The sequence below is a fragment of the Protopterus annectens genome, chromosome 6.part0 (assembly GCF_019279795.1).
Source record: "Protopterus annectens isolate FY-2018-M chromosome 6.part0, PAN1.0, whole genome shotgun sequence".
NCBI classification, from domain to species: Eukaryota; Metazoa; Chordata; order Ceratodontiformes; family Protopteridae; genus Protopterus; species Protopterus annectens.
The window spans coordinates 1,730,807,977-1,730,827,834 of NC_056737.1; the positions used below are offsets into that span (position 1 = coordinate 1,730,807,977).

General features: G+C 40.2%; 1 protein-coding gene across 1 annotated transcript in view; it reads left to right on the forward strand.

Annotated features, from left to right (window-relative positions):
• The window catches only part of ITGAV (integrin subunit alpha V), a 1,332,605-nt gene that overhangs the window by 332,976 nt on the left and 979,771 nt on the right, over nt 1–19,858 (forward strand). Inside the window, exon 4 of the mRNA XM_044075123.1 lies at nt 19,754–19,858. Coding sequence (XP_043931058.1) covers nt 19,754–19,858 — 105 coding nt within the window. The remainder of the gene's footprint in view (nt 1–19,753) is intronic.

Here is a 19,858-nt window from a genome sequence, read left to right on the forward strand (position 1 = left end):
AACAATTTATATAATGTTGTACTGATGATGCATTATACATAAGATATTTTCTTTTGTATGACTAATGTAACTGGGAACATGTTAATGTGGGTTGTTTTCTTTTATATAAATGTATGGTTGCCTATGTCTTAAATAATGATTCAATAAAGGTGTTAACAAATAATTAGATTATGACATGAATTAGATTGACATAATTTATTAACGCAAAGGGTTCTTTTTAATGCCCTCGCTTATCAGTTAAAAATATGCTGTAAATGCTCTTTAGTGTTTTGAACTGCTGGCTTACAAAGTGTGTGGCTTTAATAGTCAGTCATAAGGTCATAGGAGGTTACTTGGCTAATGGCCCTGGGGCCCTTACCATCCTAGCCAAGAGTTTATCCCCAAAAAAGAAACCTTAGTCAGCAGCTGTCACCTGTCAGTGAGGGACAAAGTTGGAATTCCTGGGACAAATTTGTGGTTTCCCATTCACTCATCAAGGTTGTGCTTGAAGAGGGTCAGTGAGGTACTCTGACATGTATGGGAAGTCTATTCCAGAGATGGGGCAGCCTCTGGGAGACAAACCTGTCTCTCCAGCAGGTTTTGTTGATATTGCATATTAGATTTAGGCCTATTGAGCGGGTAATGTGCGAGGAGTTAGATTTACGGATATGGAGCATCTCTAGTAGGGCAGGGTCCCATATTGCTGTGTAGGCAAGGCACAGATCACCTCTAAGCAATCTGTATGATACCGGGTAAAGTGATAGTGATTTGAGCCTGTCCGGATAGGGCAGTTGTTGGAGGCCATAGATTCTCTTTGTGAGGTATTTCTGTGGCCTTTCTAGTTGGTGCAGGCATTTGGAAAGGTACATACCAAACGATGCATTATACTCAATTATGGGTCTTATGAGGGAGGAGTACAGAGAGGTAATAACCTCCTTTTTTCTGGATGCAATCCCTTTACTTATGAGATGAATCAAGTGAAAAGCTTTTCTGACCACCGCCGCCACATGATGATCAAATGTGAGATTGTTGTCAACCTGAGTACCCAGGTCTCTCACCACGGGTTGTGTGTTTAGGGAGTTGCCATTGATGCGGTAATCAGTAGGGTCTGTGTTTTTTGCTGAATGGTATGATAATAATTTTTTTTTGCATTTAATTTAAGGCCATGACTTTGGCACCAGTTATTTGTAGCTGTGAGTCCCTCTTGCAGTATGTTAACATCATTTGGGGAGTCAATGACAGCACCCAACTTAGTCATCCACAAGCTTGGTTAGCCACAGGCCCTTTGTCTTTGCCTGGACCTCTGAAAAGTAAACGCCAAACAGTAGGGGTCCAAGGACTGTTCCCCGGGGAACACCACTAGTGACAGGTCTGCTGACGGAGGTGGTGGCACCTATTTTGACCTTGTGGGTCCTATCTGTGAGTTAGTTGGCCACCCATCTGACCAGATAGGGATTAACACCAAGTTGTGTTAGCTTTCTGATAATGCCTGAGTGGGGGGATTGTGTCAAAGGCCTTGTCCAGTTCAAGGTAAGCTGTATGTACTGACTTTCCCGCACACAGGACCTTGGCAGTAGTCTCAGAAGTCAACTAGGTTCAGTAGGCAAGATCTGCCCCTAACAAATCTGAATTGTGTGGTGTCGAATGTTTGGAGATCGCCTATTTCCTTGTTTATAAGAGCCATAATAATACGCTACATGGCTTTACAGATCAGACTTGACAAGCTAATGGGGCGATAGTTTACCAGGTCAGTAGTGGCACCACCTTTGTGCAAGGGGATGACAATGGCAGTTCTCCAGTTTGCTGGAATGAAGCCTGTAATTAGGCTGTGGTTGAATATGGTGCTCAACGTTAAAGCTAGTTCTTGCTGGAGATGGTGCAGAATACAGCCTGGGGTATTATCCGGTCCCATGGAAGCTGTGTTCTTTGCTTTGGATAGGGCCTTTAACACTTGATCTACGGAGATGTGAGGTGTGGGAAAAGTATCAAGGATGTCGACTTGGCCTTTGGGGAGGCGATAAGGGGGTGAAGTTTGCACTGAACCTATCAGCCAGCAGGTTGGCTAAGTTATGAGTGTAAGTGGTACTATTAAGTACTAATTCGGAACAAACTTGGGTTTTGCCATGGAGGTTCCTAACATAACTGAAGATGGACTTGTGTTTCCCTTTGTTTCACAGGCTAGTTTCAACTCATAATTGGCTTTGGAGATTTTCACTAGTGATCTAATTTACTTGTTGAGGCAGAGGAGGGAGATTTTCTGATTTGGGATTTGTTCCTTTTTACCCTTGGACAACAGTTTCTTACTTTTGTTGTAAAGCCTGTTGATAGAGGATGTCCACCAGACAGGTTTTAGTTCTGTTGGGTATGGCTGAATCTATTCAGTTGTCCAGGTGCTTGCATACTGCGCTGGCAGACTGTTCAGCATAGTTGTTTGCATCCTGTGAGGGGGCGGTGGTGTGTAGCTGTTGATACTCTCCCTTAGGAGGGTGTAGTCAGCTGTTAAGAAGTTTTTTTAGTCTGGTTATGGCTGTGGAGGGGTTGGGTGAGATAGAAACTTTGAATGAGACAAACTGATGATCTGATCTCACCAGGGAAGAACATACTATGGGAGTGGTGCAGTGGTCATGGTGAGAACCAAGTCCGGTATGTTATCTCCCCTTGTGGGGGATGAGACCAGCTGGTCTAGTGCGTTAGAGTTGATGAAGTCATGAAATCACTGGGTGAGTGCATTAGTGCAGGAATAGTTCACCCAGTCTATGGTGGGATAGTTGAAGTCACCAAGGATCAGGGCGTTAGGGGTTACTTTGATGGAGTCAAGTAGGTCCGGGTAGGAGGAGCGGGTGTCCTGAGACGTGGAGGGGGGGTCTATAGCTGGCTATAACTTAGATGGGTGTCTTGCCAACTGTCAGTTGCACCTGCAGTAATTACAGTACGTCATGCTGGTAAACCAGTCAGGAGGTGTGCCTGTCTTTAATGAAGATAGAGACTCCACCCCCTTTAGTCTTTCCCACCTCTTTTTGGGGTTGGAAAGTGTGGAATGAAGTATAGCCTGGTAAGGCAGGGGTGCTCTCCGCAGCCCTGAACCAAGTTTTGCACAGACATAGGCAACTTCCAGCATGAGAAGAGCCTCCAATGAGTGCATTTTCAGATGAAGGCTCCTAGCATTGAGCAGCATGATCTTTAATTTGCTTTTTGACCGATCTTTCATGTTGGAAGATTTGTCTTTGGGACATAGCCTAAAAAAGGCACAGTGGGGGATGCAAGAGCCTAGGCCAAGATCTGGAACCCCAGGGGTGACAGGTGGAGGTCATATCTGGCAAAACATCAAGGCTTGTCAACTATGTCATCCCAGGCAGACAGATACTGGATCCCCTTAGAAAGACACCAGAAACTAAGCCAATTGTTGAAGTCAATCATTTTTTGTTGTTATTGTGGTGTCATTCTTGGTGAAGGCAGGATGCTGCTCAGGGCCAGGGTCACACCAGCCTGGAGCACATAGTCTGAAAGCTCAATCATGTCCCTCTTCATATAGTTCAGGGAGGTATGTCTCAAGTCATTCACACCAACATGGACAATGACAGAGTTATACTTGTACCTATTGTGGAGAGTCTTAAATGCATGCGTGATGTGGTGGATTCTAGCATCTGACAAACAGCTGAATGTGACCTTCTCCTTGTTGAGCCTGGTGAGGGGGACATCTGTGTGTTTCACTGTTGAGTCGCCAATGACTAGTATATTTGGTTTATTGTTATGCCTTATGGGCTTCGTTGGTTTATTGTTATGACTAATGGACTGTGTTTGTGAGACAGTGGTGTGTTGACTACTGTGTGGAATGTGATTGGCATTGTGCGTGGAATGTTTGTGAGTATGTTTTGGGGTTCTCTGTTGTTTAGGCAAGTTTTTGTTGAGGACCCCTGCGTAGGTGGGTGTGTGACTGTGATGTGGGTGGTGTGGTGTTTATGCTGGCAGTCTCCTCTTTGTCAGGAGTACTGAATGTGATGCGAGAGAGCATGAATTCCAGCTTACTGATGTAGATGCATCTCTCGCAAGTAGAAGAATTATGTGCTAGGAGATGGGGACTGTTTGTGAACATGAGGCAGTTACTACACTGTCTCAGTATGCCCATGTCGACCAGACTGGCAGGGGAAACTGATGGGAATTGTCCAGACATAGTGCTCTGAATACTTGGTGGACTTGGGGAGAGCATGGTTTTTCCACAAATACCCTAAATGTAAAATAACTGGCCTGAAGCACAAGTACTAAAACCAAAACTAAGGTGCTTAGAATAGCATGTAAATTAATCAAGCTACTAACAAGCAGCAGTAAGTGCAGAATAAGAGCACACAGAATAGCAAACTAAGGTAATGAAGAAGGTAGAAGCAGTTACAGTAAGAGCAGCTGAATAAAGTATAAATATATATTTTTTTTGTTAGTGGAGAGGGATGGAATAGATCAAGATCGAGACTACAGGGATTGTCCTTCCCAAATGTTCTCTCTGTACACAGCAGATAGAGCTGAAGAGATAAAACTGGTAGGAGTGTCTGAAATCAAAATATGATCTCACTATACTCAGTTTATCTCGTATTCAAACGTTATCACCACAGGATGTTTGTAGTAACATGTAGCCTTCTGTAGGATTACTGCTTCAATAGGCATGATTTTTATGACTTGGAAAAATAATAACCACTAAGTTATTAGGCACATATGTTCCATATCTCTCAACTGCACAGATTTTTGCTTCATATTTTTTGGACTGTTTTTCATAAAATTGTGTTTTTCTGGCAAATTAGTTGCAAATCATTAAAGACTAAAGTTGGAAAATGACAGAGATTTGAGTTTCAGATTTCATAACCTTCAGAAAATTCATGCTAAGGCAAATCCTGTTATTATATCCACTTTGTAAGTTTGTAAGAGCAATATTAAAAAAAATTGTCCCTATTTTTGGGCCTTTGTCCCACTTTTACTTATGGCTTTATCCAGATTTTCTGCTCTAAGAGGTTGAGAGCTATGATGTTCACTGTGTTGGGGGTATTGAATGACTGTATTTATATGCCTGATATTAGAACTCCGATGTCATAATTCACACATGTAGCCAAGGGGTTCATGCCCTGCATTATTTTCATTACCCTACATATTCCTTAGTTTCATACCATACATGTTTGTATGTTCTTAAAATTCAAGTCATTTCTAATGTGACTGCTACATGTTTTATCACAGAAGCTAATAAATCTTTCGCAATACTTCATTAGTAATAATTTTGTTTACTTCTCTAACTTTAGTATTGATGTAACGTGTAGGCAGGGGCAGCACATATTCCTCATATTTGACAATAATAAAATCTAGTAGAAAAAAACAACAAGCAAGCTCCTAAAAAGTCTGTATTCCATCTTCTGTACTCTCTAGCTTCTTGGCTGACACCTTCTGCAGAGAATATTGTAAAACCTCAAACAAACATCTTAAAACACAAATTAAACCAGTCAACAAATTACAATAAGAAAAAAAACTCAACTTAAAACAACATAACACCTTTCTAAGAACACTCATTATTAAGCCACTAGGATACATGGTATCAGACTTCAGAATAAACATGGTCTCTAAGCAGTAAAGATTCTCTGATGATGCATTATCCTATCACCTAAACACACTTGTATTGTAGATGCCGCCAGCAGAGAACTATCACTGTTGTGTTTATCTAAAATATGCATAGCAAGTGATGTATCTGTTTTTATTTCTAATCTCCATAATATAATATGCCGCTGTAGCCTATATTTAAACTTTCTACTTGTTTGAAATATATGTACCAGTTGAGAAGGGCATCGTAAGGCATATATTACTGCCTCAGTGTTACAAGAATATCTCCCTACAACATCACACTTTTTACCATTTATGTTACCAAATTCCCACAACTGTAACAGTGACTACAACTAAATGTGCCCATAACTAGCAGGGGGAATCTTATATTCATTCTTTTATTAACATAAAAACTGTGTACTAAATAATGTTCCTACCCTTCCTATATGCTATAGACAAATGTTCAAGAAAAGTTTTTGTAATGTTACATCACTCACTGTATATTGCCAACAATGTTTTTATCTCCTTCAACATCATATCTGTAAATACAGAATATTCCGTAATAAAAAAACAGCTGACTTATTTTGAACAAATCTGTTGTTACTGTTTTCCCATGTTATATCCATAGGTAATTGAGAGAATTGTGAACTACCTAGTTTTGAGATGTGATTGTAAGCCTTGGCTTCATCCAAAATATCTGAAGCTGCGCAATTTATAAGCTCTGAGTAATTCGCTACAAGGCAGTGACACTTTTGTATGTTCAGGATGACAAATAGACATACACAATGTGTATTTGATGCTGCATATTTCTGATACAGCCCAGATGTAACATGTTTTCCTGGTTTGCCAATTAATGTCACTTCCCAAAAATTAATTAGTAAATTAGAATTCAAAATTCCATGAACGTATATCCTTTACCAATTTTCCTATCATAGATATAAATATCAGTAAATCGATAATACAATTTCCAGAAGCATATGCTGGATCAAAACTAGCCCCCTTACCCATTACACACAGCTGCAAATAAGTTTGTTAAAATGAACAAATTATTATTCAAACAAAATTAATTTAATTTCTCTATATAACCATCTTTAGGTGACAAACCCAAAAAGATATTTAGTGCTTGTAAACCATATTGATGTATTATACTAAAATGTAAATTATTAATATCAATTATTATAACAAAATAATGAAGCGAAAAACGTCACCAAGCACCAGTTTATTCCAAATGTTGAGCGCTTTTGTAAGAACAATGTCAAACTTCTTCAGAACACAGATGTCCTTCAAGGATGCATCTGCAGTCATAACAAATGGGTTGTCCTGTCGTCAGGCAGCCCTTCGGTCGGCCGGATTCCAAAGTCTGGGTCTGGCCTCGGCTGGTGTCGCTCTTCACCCGACGTCATCTCTCCTGGTCTTCGGGTATAAAGGCATCAGCCGACGCCATTTTCCTCAGTCTTTCTTGCCGTGGCGCAAGCAGAAGCTGTTCGCAAGTGCCGGTCGGTCAGATCCAGAGATTACTACTACCGAATACTACTTCGAAGACTTCTAAAAAGCTAAGTACCCCGTTGGGGACTCTTTCTTGCCTCAGCCGATGTCAGAAAAAGTCAATAATTGTTTAACTTGTGGGAAACAAATACCTCATAAGGATTTCCACTCTTACTGCTTACCTTGTTTAGGCCCAGACCACGACGTGGCAGCCTGTTTAGCCTGTGCTTCCTTCAACCGACGAACGCTTAGGCGTCGGTCGGAGTTCGCTGAACAGTTTTTCGGCTCAGATTTTGCGTACATTATGCCGTCGGATCCTCTGACTACTCAAACTGTTAAAAAACACAAAGAAAAAGACTGACACTCGCAGTCCGCGGTTTCGGCCGAAACCACGGTTAAGCAAACCGCGAGTGTCTCGATTTCGGCCGAAACCGAGCAAACGGGTCAGTCTTCAGCCAAATCCATGACTACTACCGAGGCTTCTGCTACCCTAGTTGAATCGGCCTCTGAAGTTTTGCCTACTAATGTGGTTCCTATTGATTTATCAGACACCATCCCTTTGGATGTCTCTACCCCAGCACGTGGTGCTGCTAGGCCTCCTGCAGCCATGTCTACTAAGGCCTTTGCCAGGGCTAAAGCAGCCAAAACTGCAAAATCAGTGGCTGTTAAGACCCCCTCACACAGGCCCAGTTCCAGTTCACAAATGCTTACTTTGGCAGAGGATCTCATCTCTTTAATTAGGGGATCCCAATCTCACCCAGACAGGGCCTCTCAGCCTCCAGAAGAGACCTAGAGCAGTGCCCCCAGAGCCAGTGTCCTCAGATGATTCTTCGGATGATTCAGACATTACAGACCATCCAGAAGCTCCTTTTTCTACTTATGAAGATTCCGATGCTGAAGAATCTATTCCCTCTGCCTCTCCACCAGAGGAATTTTCCTTTGGGGAAACCTTACATGCCATGAGAGAACAATTCCAATGGCAGGGACAAGATTTCTCAGATTCAAGAAAAAGGCTTAGGACCTTTCTACACTTACCACAACATAGGCCCTTAGCTATACCTCCAGTTCTGCCTGTTGTGGATGATGCATTTAATGATGTTTGCACTGCTCCTGATACTTTACCTCCAGCCCCTGCCAAACCAGATAGGTTTTACAGGGTACCAGACACTCATCACCACCTATACAAGGCCCCACTTGCAGATCCTGAGACTATCTCCCAGGGGCCTAAGGCAGTAGCTTCGACCTCAGCAAAAACCCTCTCCTTCTGAAAGGGAATCCAGGTCCTTAGAGAGATGGGGGAAAAAAGTTTACACCTCTGCTACTCTCTCAGCTAGAGCTTTGAACTGTCAGTTTCATATGATCCAATACCAAGAGTTTATGCTTGATCAGTTAACTAAGAAACTGTCCAATGATGACTCCTTAGATAAGAAATATGTTTTAGAAATGGTGAATAACATTCAGCAGGTTAGTAACCATTCTTTAAAATGTGGCTATGATGCACTGGAGGCTTCATTTAGATCAGCCATGACTGGCACAGTTATAAGAAGGCATGCATGGTTGAAAGAACAGGTCTTGCTGGATCATGTTAAAGCAAAGCTGTTAGATGCTCCTATGGATAAAGCCAGTCTATTTGGTATTCCTGCTCAGCAAGTAATGAAGAAAATGGAAGAGAAGGCAAAATCTGTACAAACAGTTAAGGATTTCTTACAGGTTCAGCCCCCAAGGTTTAGCAGGAACTGGCCTTCCAAAAATTGGTCCTTTCCAGACTCCTCAAAATCTCAGAGAGGCAGGAATAGACGTACCAGAGGCAGAAATCAATCCAGAGGAGGTGCCTATAGAGGACGCCAGTGGCAAGGCAATAACCAGCGAGGCACAGACACAACCACTGCCACTGCAACAGGACAATCACAGTGACTTGGCTCTGACACCGCCTACCAGGGAACAAATAGCAGCACCTTTAGGTGGAAAGTTAGCTTTATTTTCAAAAAATTGGCACTATATCACAAAAGACAAGTGGATTTTGCAGACCATAGACCAAGGCTACAGGTTTCACTTCCACACCTTACCAGTAAAAAGAGGAATGCCAAACCTACCCCCAAATCAAAAAACAGAAGCTCTAAAGCAGATAGCTCAATTAACAAAGATGAGAGCTGTGGAAAGAGTACCACTAACAGAACAGGGCAAAGGATTCTTCTCCAGACTCTTCCTAGTACCAAGAAAAGAGAAAAGTTGGAGACCTATTCTCGACCTGTCCGTCTTAAACACATTCATCATTGTCCCAAAATTCAAAATGCTGACTCTACAGCAACTTCTTCCCATGCTGGGCAAGGAGTGTTGGCTGGTTACTCTAGATCTCAAGGAGGCATACCTGCACATCCCCATACGACCAAATTGCAGAAGATACCTCAGATTTCTTGCAGGATCAGAGCATTATCAATTCTCAGCATTGCCCTTTGGCTTATCTACTGCCCAGAGTATTCACAAAATGCCTGGCATCAGTAATCGCTCATTGCAGGCTACAGGGAATTCAAATTTATCCATACCTGGACGACTGCCTGATACAAGCGGACAACAAAAGCAAGCTGACAAAAGACTTACAAAAAGTCATTTGCTTACTACAAGCCCTGGGATACACAGTCAATTTAAAAAGTCAAGACTGATACCATCCCAAACAAGAACATTCTTGGGTGGAATTGGACACAGTAAAACAGATGGCATTCCTAACTGCAGAAAAACAAGAACAACTCCCTCTTTACTTCTTGGCATTAACAAAGCAGAACAAACTAACAGCAAGAAAAGTACTGCAGGCCTTGCGCTTCATGGCATCATGCATAATCCTGGTCCCCCATGCCAGACTGCATATGAGAAAGCTACAGTGGTACCTAAAGAATTTATGGTCTCAACACAGGCACAGCTTAGAAACCGAAATCCCACTAATACCATGCCTGAAACAAGAGTTCCTATGGTGGGCTCAAGCATGCCAGTCAAACCCAGGTTTGCCCTTCCACAACTTTCAAGCAAGCCAAACCATCACAACGGACGCCTCAGACCTAGGCTGGGGAGCACACATGCTGGACAAATGCATACAAGGATTATGGACTCCAGAACAGCTGCACCTGCACATAAATCGAAAAGAAATGCTAGCAGTAAAACTAGCAATCCAGAATTTCAGACCATTCCTCAAAGAAGGCCATTTAATGATAAGGACGGACAACACCACAGTTATGTGGTACATCAACAAACAGGGAGGCACTCATTCATACCCCCTATGCAGAATGACTCTGGACCTTTGGAATATGGCTCTGAGCTACAACATCCAGTTACAGGCAATATTTGTACCGGGAAAAGAAAACATCCTAGCAGACATGTTAAGCAGAACCACCTCGGATGCTCACGAATGGATGCTACACCCGGACATCTTCAAGGCCATCACAAAGAAATGGGGAATGCCACAAATAGACCTATTCGCATCCCCACTCAATCACCAGCTCAAGAAATTCTGCACAAGGACATACCACCCACTAGCATGGAAGGTGGACTCTCTATCCTTCAGTTGGAAAGGCCTGACAGCATATGCATTTCCACCTCTTCCTTTGATGCACAAGGTACTACTGAAAATCAAAGAGGAACGTCCAAGGATAATTCTGATAGCTCCAAATTGGCCAAGACAACACTGGTATCCATTGCTGAGGAACATACCTCTGATGCCTTTGATGTTAACTCAGAACAACTACAACATCATGCATCCAAACCTAAAAACTCTGCAACTCACTGCCTGGAACATCACATAACAGCAATTAACCCAGATTTATCCCAAAGGGTGAAAGACATTATCCTTGAAGCCCGCAGACCTTCAACAAGAAGGAACTATGCAGGAAAATGGAAAAGGTTTGTCATTTGGAGTACTGAAAGAGGAAAAGATGTGTCAAAGATAGACATTGCTAACATCCTGGAGTACTTGGCAGAGCTTCTACATACAGGCCTGTCCTATTCCTCCATCAAGATACATGCATCAGCTATTTCTGCAGAATACAGCTTGATCCCCTGTCTTCTCACATCCTCTACTCAGGCAGTTCCTCAGAGGAATCAAGAATGTAAAACCTCCTAGGAAACCACCATTACCAGCATGGGACTTGAACTCTGTGCTAGAAAAATTGACACTCCCTCCATTTGAACCAGCAGCAACAGCAGATCTTCAACACCTATCATGGAAAACTGCTCTCCTACTGGCAATTACTTCAGCAAGAAGGGTTTCGGAACTACAAGCCTTAATGGCAGTACAACCCTTCCTAATCTTCCATCAAGATAGAGTGTCCATGAGAACTAATCCTACATTTATGCCTAAGGTGGTATCCAGAGTATCTCTAAACCAGGCAATCCACCTACCTACCTTCTTTCCCAATCCACAGAACAAGGGGGAAAGACTGCTGCATACCTTGGATGTACATAGACAGTTACGCTACTACCTGGACAGAACCAAAGGTAACAGAAAAACTGACCAGCTTTTAGTAGCCTATGCAACAGGAAGGGAAGGAAAAGCAATTTCCAAACAGACAATCTCTAAATGGATAGGAAATTGCATAACATTCTGTTACTCCTACCATGGAAAGCAAATTCCACAGAACATAAGACCTCACTCTACAAGGGCTACAGCCACTACCACAGCCTTCTTACGAGGAGTGGCTACCAAAGACATTATTGAGGCGGCTACTTGGACCTCCGTGCATACATTTGCCAAGCATTACAACTTACCTCTATACTCTAGATCCCGAGCAGGGTTTGCCACTGCTGTCTTGCAAGGGATCCTAACTACACCATAATTCTTCTTCCTCCTCCCCTAGTTTGGCTATGGTATTCTACCCATTTGTTATGACTGCAGATGCATCCTTGAAGGACATAGTACAGTTTTGTACCTACCATAAATGTAGATGTCCGAACAGGATAGCATCTGCAGTCAGGATTACCCACCCTCCTTCCCCTCTGTGGTACTCCTAGGGTATTTACCCTCCTAATAGCTAGCTAGGGGGGGATCTCTTATGGTGTATTTGTTTGTATATATGTACTTACATGCTTATTTTTTGTGTTTGCCTACTATTTTTTTGGAAACATTGGCATTTATCCAAAATTTAGTTTTCCAAGAGGGCAACTGGCATCTGGGGCAAGAAACACTGAGGAAAATGGCGTTGGCTGATGCCTTTATACCCAAAGACCAGGAGAGATGACGTCGGGTGAAGTGCGACACCAGCCGAGGCCAGACCCAGACTTTGGAATCCGGCCGACCGAAGGGCTGCCTGACGACAGGACAACCCATTTGTTATGACTGCAGATGCTATCCTGTTCGGACATCTACATTTATGGTAGGTACAAAACTGTACTTTTAAAATCCCAATTAAGTTTAAATACTGCAATTAAGTCACATGACTAAAAATTCCACCCCTCAATTAATCCTTAAAAAATAATATAAAGTTGTATACATATAAACACCTACATACACATACACCTTGCCTCTCTTTGAAATCTAGCATCAAAATTCCTACTTACAAATACCCCCATATGTACAAGCCCTTAGGAAAACACAAATTCAGCTTTTAATTTTAAAATACTATTTATAGTAATAGATTCATTTAAACCAGGGAGTACAGTGGCATTACTCCTTAGCTGTCAAATCAGTTATTTATAGTCAAGTAAAATTTCATGTGGCCCCACCCCTCCTCTGGTTAAAACTAACTGTTTGAATCTAGGAAATGTGATTACTTAAATGTATTTAAAGATATTGAGAGTATAACTGATGTACTTAAAAATAAAAAAGCAGATAAACTGTGGAGAGATAAAAGGGATTATGAAGCAGGGAAAGCTTACCCTAGTCCACCTCTGGGCCCAAATGGGCACAATAACTATAATATTGACAGCAATGTGAATTTGACTACGGAGGGGGGGGGGTTATTTTAGAGGTAGATGATGAAGACAGTTCACCTGCTAGCCCTTTAGAGTCTCAGCCTCTGAGAAGGTCGGAGAGACTTATGAATCAGAGGCAGGGACATGAACAACATGTAGGGGAACCAGTACAAACAACATACCCTCAGAGGAACCAACACTGGAGAGGTTCATCCCACTGGAATGGCGGGGGGAGAGGCAACTACAGATGGTAGAAGATGTACCACAATATAAAATAGTCCCAAACACAATTGGTGATTTTAAAATTTTTAACTATAGTTCTGTAGAAGTCACTAATGCGTGGGCTGATTTATTTGACAATGGGCTGACTTTTGTGCCAGCAAGAGCTGGGAGTATCAAAGATGCAATTATACAGTTGAAGCTGTTTGTTAGAAAATTGGATTTAGGAATATTTATTCATGGTAATAATGTAGTGCACGATACAAATGCATGTAAAAGACCTAGTGTCTTTAACCCACCGCTACACCCCTTATTAAGCATTTATGAAAAAATTTGTGAATATGACATCAGGAAGTTTATAGAAGAAAATAGGGGCAATTTTGAAGTGTACAATTTGACTATGCAAGAGGAGAAATTGCTAACTGAGATCAAGGGTCTCACACAGGTCAGGATTATGAAACCTGACAAGGGTGGGGGACTTGTGGTGATGGACTCAAATGAATATGTCAACAAGATGGTAACTATTTTATACAGTGATACATATGAGGAAGTTTCATGTAACCAAATGAATATTGCCTATCATAGGATTGATTTACAGCTTGAAGACTTCTTGTTAAATAATAAAATTACCCTGAGTGACCTGGACTTTCTCAAGGTGTCCCACCCAAGGACCCCCACCATATTTGGTATACCAAAGACCTATAAATGCGTCAGTGATCCCCCATTCAGGCCGATTGTAAGCCTCTGAGATGGTCCCTTTAGCAAAATTTGTGGAAAAGAACATTAAAGGGTTGTTGTCAGAATGCAGTTGTATATTTAGAGACTCATGGGACTTTTTGTCCAAGTTTTCTAACCAAATGTACTCTGATGAATTGCTATTTGTAACCATATATGTCTGTGATCTATATTCTGTAATACCCCATAATGAGGGGCTAGAAATGTTTCAAGAATTTCTGTGCAAACATCCAAGGGTGGACAGTGGCAAAGTTTCTACTATTGTGGAACTTGTGGAGATGATATTGGGAAGCAACTATATAATTTATGAAAATCATTTCACCAGTTAAAAGGGGTAGCAATGGGGGCAATTTGTGCCCCTCCATTTGCCAATATTGTATTGGCCAACTGGGAGAATGAACAGATAGTTAACTCAGATTTTAGCAGATGTTGGACATTTTATGAATGCCTCCTGGATGACATAATCATTTTTTGGGTAGCGGGAAGAGAAAGGTTAAATTAATTCTTCGAATTTCTTAAATCAAGAACTACTTTCCTTCAATTTACTATGGAGGTAGATGCCAGATATACTGCATTATTTTGATGTTTTGATTGTTAAAAACAGGGTGGGGAAGAGATTTTAATCCAATCTCTATAGGAAACCCACCTATTCGAATGCCCTATTGCACTGCACCTAGTTCATCAAAAGAAATCACTAGTGAAGATGCAAATGGTAAGGCTAGCCCGTATGGTTAGTGATGATGTAGGCTTTGTGGAACAATGCACAGTTTTGAAAGAAGTGTTGCTGAATATGGGCTACCCCCTATGGTTCCTCGACAGTATTATTTGCGAGGTTACCAGGAAAAGACAGGAAGGAGCGTATGTCCCCCTGCTAGGAACAAATCCAGGAGGGGACTGTCTGATGGTGGTGGTGGGGGGGGGGGCACAGACATGAAAATATCAATTTTCATCGTGCATTGATTTTACCTTATACATTTTGATGGCATAAAGAACATTATTAACCACAACTGGACCATTTTTAGAGCTGATGGAGAATATGTTGAAAAAAATTAGGCACAAACCAAATGTGGTGTACAAAAAGGACTTGTGCTTTAAATTCATGTGTGAGAGATGTAGGAAGGGGTTACAGGGTGGGAGCATGAATGTGTGACAACTGTAACCAGTGTAGATTTATCAAGAAAGGTGAGGAAATGTCTATACCTAGGTAGGGGAACATGTATTTTAGACATAGACTGAACTGTCACAGTACTAATGTGGTGTATATAGCTTTGTGCCAACAATGCACTTCATTTTATATAGGTAAATTAAGAACTAGTTTAAAACAAGGATTTACCAACACCAATATGATATTCACAAGCTGGATGATAAAAATGCTTTAGCCAAACATATTATCAGGTTTCCCATGTATTCTTGTATAGAAAAAGTTAGTGTTGACTGGGGGGGGGGGTCACATGATATTTTACTTGAATATAAAGAAGTGATCTGGCAGCTAAGGAGTAATGCCACTGTACCCCCCCCCCCCAGTTTAAATGAATCTATTACTATAAATAGTATTTTTAAATTAAAAGCTGAATTTGTGTTTTCCTAAGGGCATGTACATACGGGGGTGTTTGTAAGTAGGAATTTTTATGCTAGATTTCAAAGAGAGGCAAGGTGTATGTGTGTGTATGTGTTTATATGTATACAACTTTATATTGTTTTTAAGGATTAATTGAGGGGTGGAATGTTTAGTCATGTGATTTAATTGCAATATTTAAGCTTAACTGGGATTTTAAACTGTGTTCTGAATAAGTTTGACATTGTTCGTACGAAAGCACTCAACATTTGGAATAAACTGGTGCTTGGTAACGTTTTTCACTTCATTATTTTGTTTTTCTAAGTTTTGTTTTTTTTTTTTTTAATATCAATTATTATCCAAAAGTCAACAAAGTTGCTGTATGCAGATGATGTGGCATTTCAGGCAGACTCTGAGCTAGAACTTCAGCAAAGGATAGGAGAATGGAATGCAAAGCTGAAGGCACATGGGATGAAAATAAGCACAGATAAGATGGCGGTAATGGCAGCAAATTGGGGAAATTGGAAGAAGCTGAGAATAGAGATAGAAGGGAAGATAGTGGAAAAAGTAAATAGCTTCAAGTATCTGGGAGGGGTGGTTGAGGAGAAGGGAAGTCTAAATGAAGAGGCCAAAGCTAGAGTCAGAGGGTCTGCAGCCAACTGGCATAGAGTTTCAGGTGTAGTCCATGACAGAAGAATGCCAAAGAAGCTGAAAAATAAGGTGTAGAAGACAGTGGTGTGACCAGTACTGTTGTATGGTACAGAAACCTGGGCAGTAAAGGCAGAACAGTTGAAGAAGCTAGAGGTGATGAAAATGAAGTGCCTGAGATGGGTGGTAGGATGCACTCTGTGGGACAGACAAAGAAATGAGGACATAAGATCAGAAGCCAAAGTAACTCCAATTGCAGAAGAGATCAAAGAGAACAGATTACGGTGGTTTGGGCATGTGCAGAAAAGCAGAAGACAATCTGGTGAGGAAGATTTAGGACAGACAGGAAGAAGGTAAGAGGAAGCGAGGGTTGTTCAGCAAAGAGGCAGATGGATTGTGTGAAAGATGATCTGCGACAGTCAGGCATGAGTGTTGAAGAAGGCAGGAGTGTGGCACTAAATCAAGAGAGTTAGCACAGTTAGCATGATACCCTGACCCCATGTAAAAAAAAAAAAAAAAGTGGGGAAAAGGGGGGGTGATGATGATGATGATGATGATGATAATCCAAAAATAATTACCATACCATTTAAAAATGTTAATATTATCCAACAAATCAAACATGTCTGTAATATGTGATGGTAACGTTACAACAAACTGCATTAAATAAGTGTTTATAACCTTAAACTATATTCTCAGTAAAACTATTACAGCCTCATAGTATTGGTATACCCAAAAGTTTAATAAGATCACTATGTATTTTAGGAACACAAAATATAGTAATCAACTAATTTTTCTGGCAGCCTCATACACAACTTTACATACAGACTTAATAGGGACATATAGAACACATTTATTCATATTGGTTAGAATTCATGACCACCACACTCTGACCTTTATCTTATGGTTTAATTAACAAATAAGGGATGAGTCTATAAAGTTGTAAGGGATAACTCCTCCTTAGATAAATTGTAATACAATTAATTTTTATTTTTTAATTCCTTCAATGCTTGTAAAGCATTTATATTTAAAATTTGTTAGAAAGTTGTAATTTTTACATTATTTACTGGAGGCATCAACGCAGATTTATTCTGAGCATTCACCACCAAAGTTGTACATCCTTCAACCAAAAAATAAATATCAGAGCAACATGAATAAAAACTGTCATTAAAATTACTATCCAAGTCAGATTCATGTTGTTTACATTTCATTCTTGGAAACTCATAAAAATGTAACTGCAGCTTTCTAATAAACTAAAACATATCAATCTTAATATTTTGGGAGGGCAGTTAGTAGGAACAAACTTTAAACTTAATTTTAAAAGCTGCAATTCATTTACGTTTTTATCTGATATGGGAGGGCAGTTAGTAGGAACAAACTTTAAACTTAATTTTAAAAGCTGCAATTCATTTACGTTTTTATCTGATATGTTAAAAACTTCTGTTGTAAAACAATCAAAAACATCATCATTTACAGATTCAAAATCACTTGGTAATAGTTCACAGTATGCAAATTCATCATCAAAATGTACCTTTCTATTTAAACCATCAGTTCTTATATCACTTATGCTCTTGTTGACAGGCCTATGACATTTCATTGAATATTCGCCGAACAACTATATTGAAACTGCTGTTCATCGAATTGAGAATTTTAACTAGGGCACACAAGGGGTTAGCCAACTAAGCAACCACCAAAAAAAAAAAAAAAAAAAAAAAAAATTTTAAAACCTGCCAAAGTGGGGGCCTTTACCCCCCACAGCCTCCCTAACTAAATATACCAACTCTGAGATTGCACTACAGTGGGAAAAAGGGCAAATTCCAGACGGTGGCCAACTGCTGGTTTGCCCTAGTTAAAAAGCTGCCATTTGATGAAGAGCGGCTTCAATAACTAGTTGTTTGGGTATTCGTTGTAGTGATATAGACCTGTTGTTGACCATTAAACTGTTGTTTGCCATACCTCCTCATGTGGCCTTTCCTGTTATTATGGTTCCAAAACCATTCCAAACCATCATTCATGTCCATCTGTTCTGTTGGAATTCTATAATGTCCCTCTTTATAGTATGCAGTTTCTGGAGATGAATAACAAAATGACGAAGAATAGAAGCTATAGGAACTCTTTCTGCCATTACTGATTGTTCCACCGTTTCTTCCTGCAATCTTTTTTTTGATGTCTTATTACGAGACTTGAAGGACTTCCACAGTCAAGCACATCTCTTATCTCTTTGAAACTTATTTTTCTTCCTCGTTTGTAGTTCTTCCTCTGTCTGCTGTATTTTTAAATTAATGTTACTAATATTATCAATTTATGAGCAATCCATAAACTCTTTCATCTGGGACACTGCAAATTTAATATCTGCTCTCACTTTTTTTGCTTTATTTTGTCTCTCTCAAATGAAATTCAGACCTGTTCTAAAGTATACTTATGCGCTACAGCTACTCATTGTTTTTTTAAACTTTATTTCTGTAGGTTCAGTTAAGTCAAATGGCTTAGATGGTGACTTAAAAGTTCTTAAGTCCTGTCAGTGTTACATCAAGGCTTATATATTTCTCTAAACATGTGATTTTAAAATAAACATTAGTTTCCTGCTTTGTAAGTCAGTTCAATTTACTAGCCATTCCTTGTAAATTTATAGGTAATATTTTAGAGACATCAAGGTACTACTGAAGAAAAACATGATAGATTTTTCTGATGACTTAATCCCATAAAGTCATCCAAAAAGTCTTTACTGCCTAACGTACCATTCACTGTATTTTCTTGTTCCATAAATTCATCCACAGATCTCTGTATGGAATAATCTTTTTTAAAATACCCAGTGTATTATCTATCAAGGAAAGTCCAAAATTTACCAGAGAACCTTGCTTTAATACCAGAAGTTGTATATACAACAAAAATAAAATATTGTAGAGAAAAACAACATGCAACTTCATAAAAAATTCTGTAGTTCATCTTCAATACCTCTAGCACCTTGGTTAACTCCTTCTATGGATAATACTGTAAAACCTCAAACATCTTTAAATAGACAAGTTACACCAATCAGTAAATTGCAGTAAAAAAAACTCAACTTAAAACAACATAACACTTTTCCAAGAACACTCATTTTTCAAACTAGATTCCTGGTATCATATTTCAGAATAAACATGGTCTATTTAAGCAGCATATATTCCATGGCATGTATTTTCTTATTTTTATCTGTTTGGGTGGTACTGACCACACTGTCCTATTGCCACACAACAAAACACAGCAGACTTTATAAGCAGAGAAGCTGTACACTCCATTGTAGGGATTCTGTCCCAGTGTGGGCACTCTCTCAATATGTAACCTCCCCATCTTTGACATAGTACAGAGTTCAACATTCGGAGCAAGTGCTCTCACACCGGGGGCATTTTTTGTTCAACAGTATGCCTTGAACAATGCTGGGCTGCAGTGATGTAATGAGAAGTTGTATAGCTGTCCACTGTATGCTGAGCATAGCAAGTTAAAGTAGATGCGTTACAGCAAGCAAGAGTTTAGGCAGGAAAACATATCCTTAAAATATATTTAATCTGTTTCTTTGTATCTTAATTCATACTGGTTCATAATTGTGCAATTAATACTTTATTTGCATAGTACTTGAAGTAGATTATTCTTCAAAACACAGCAACATGTGATCAGAATTTGTTTGTTCTTTAGGCCTGTGCACCAATGTACCACTGGGCAACCACAAAAAAAACAGAAAGGGAACCTGTTGGAACCTGCTTTCTGCAAGCTGGATCCAAAATAGTCGAATATGCTCCC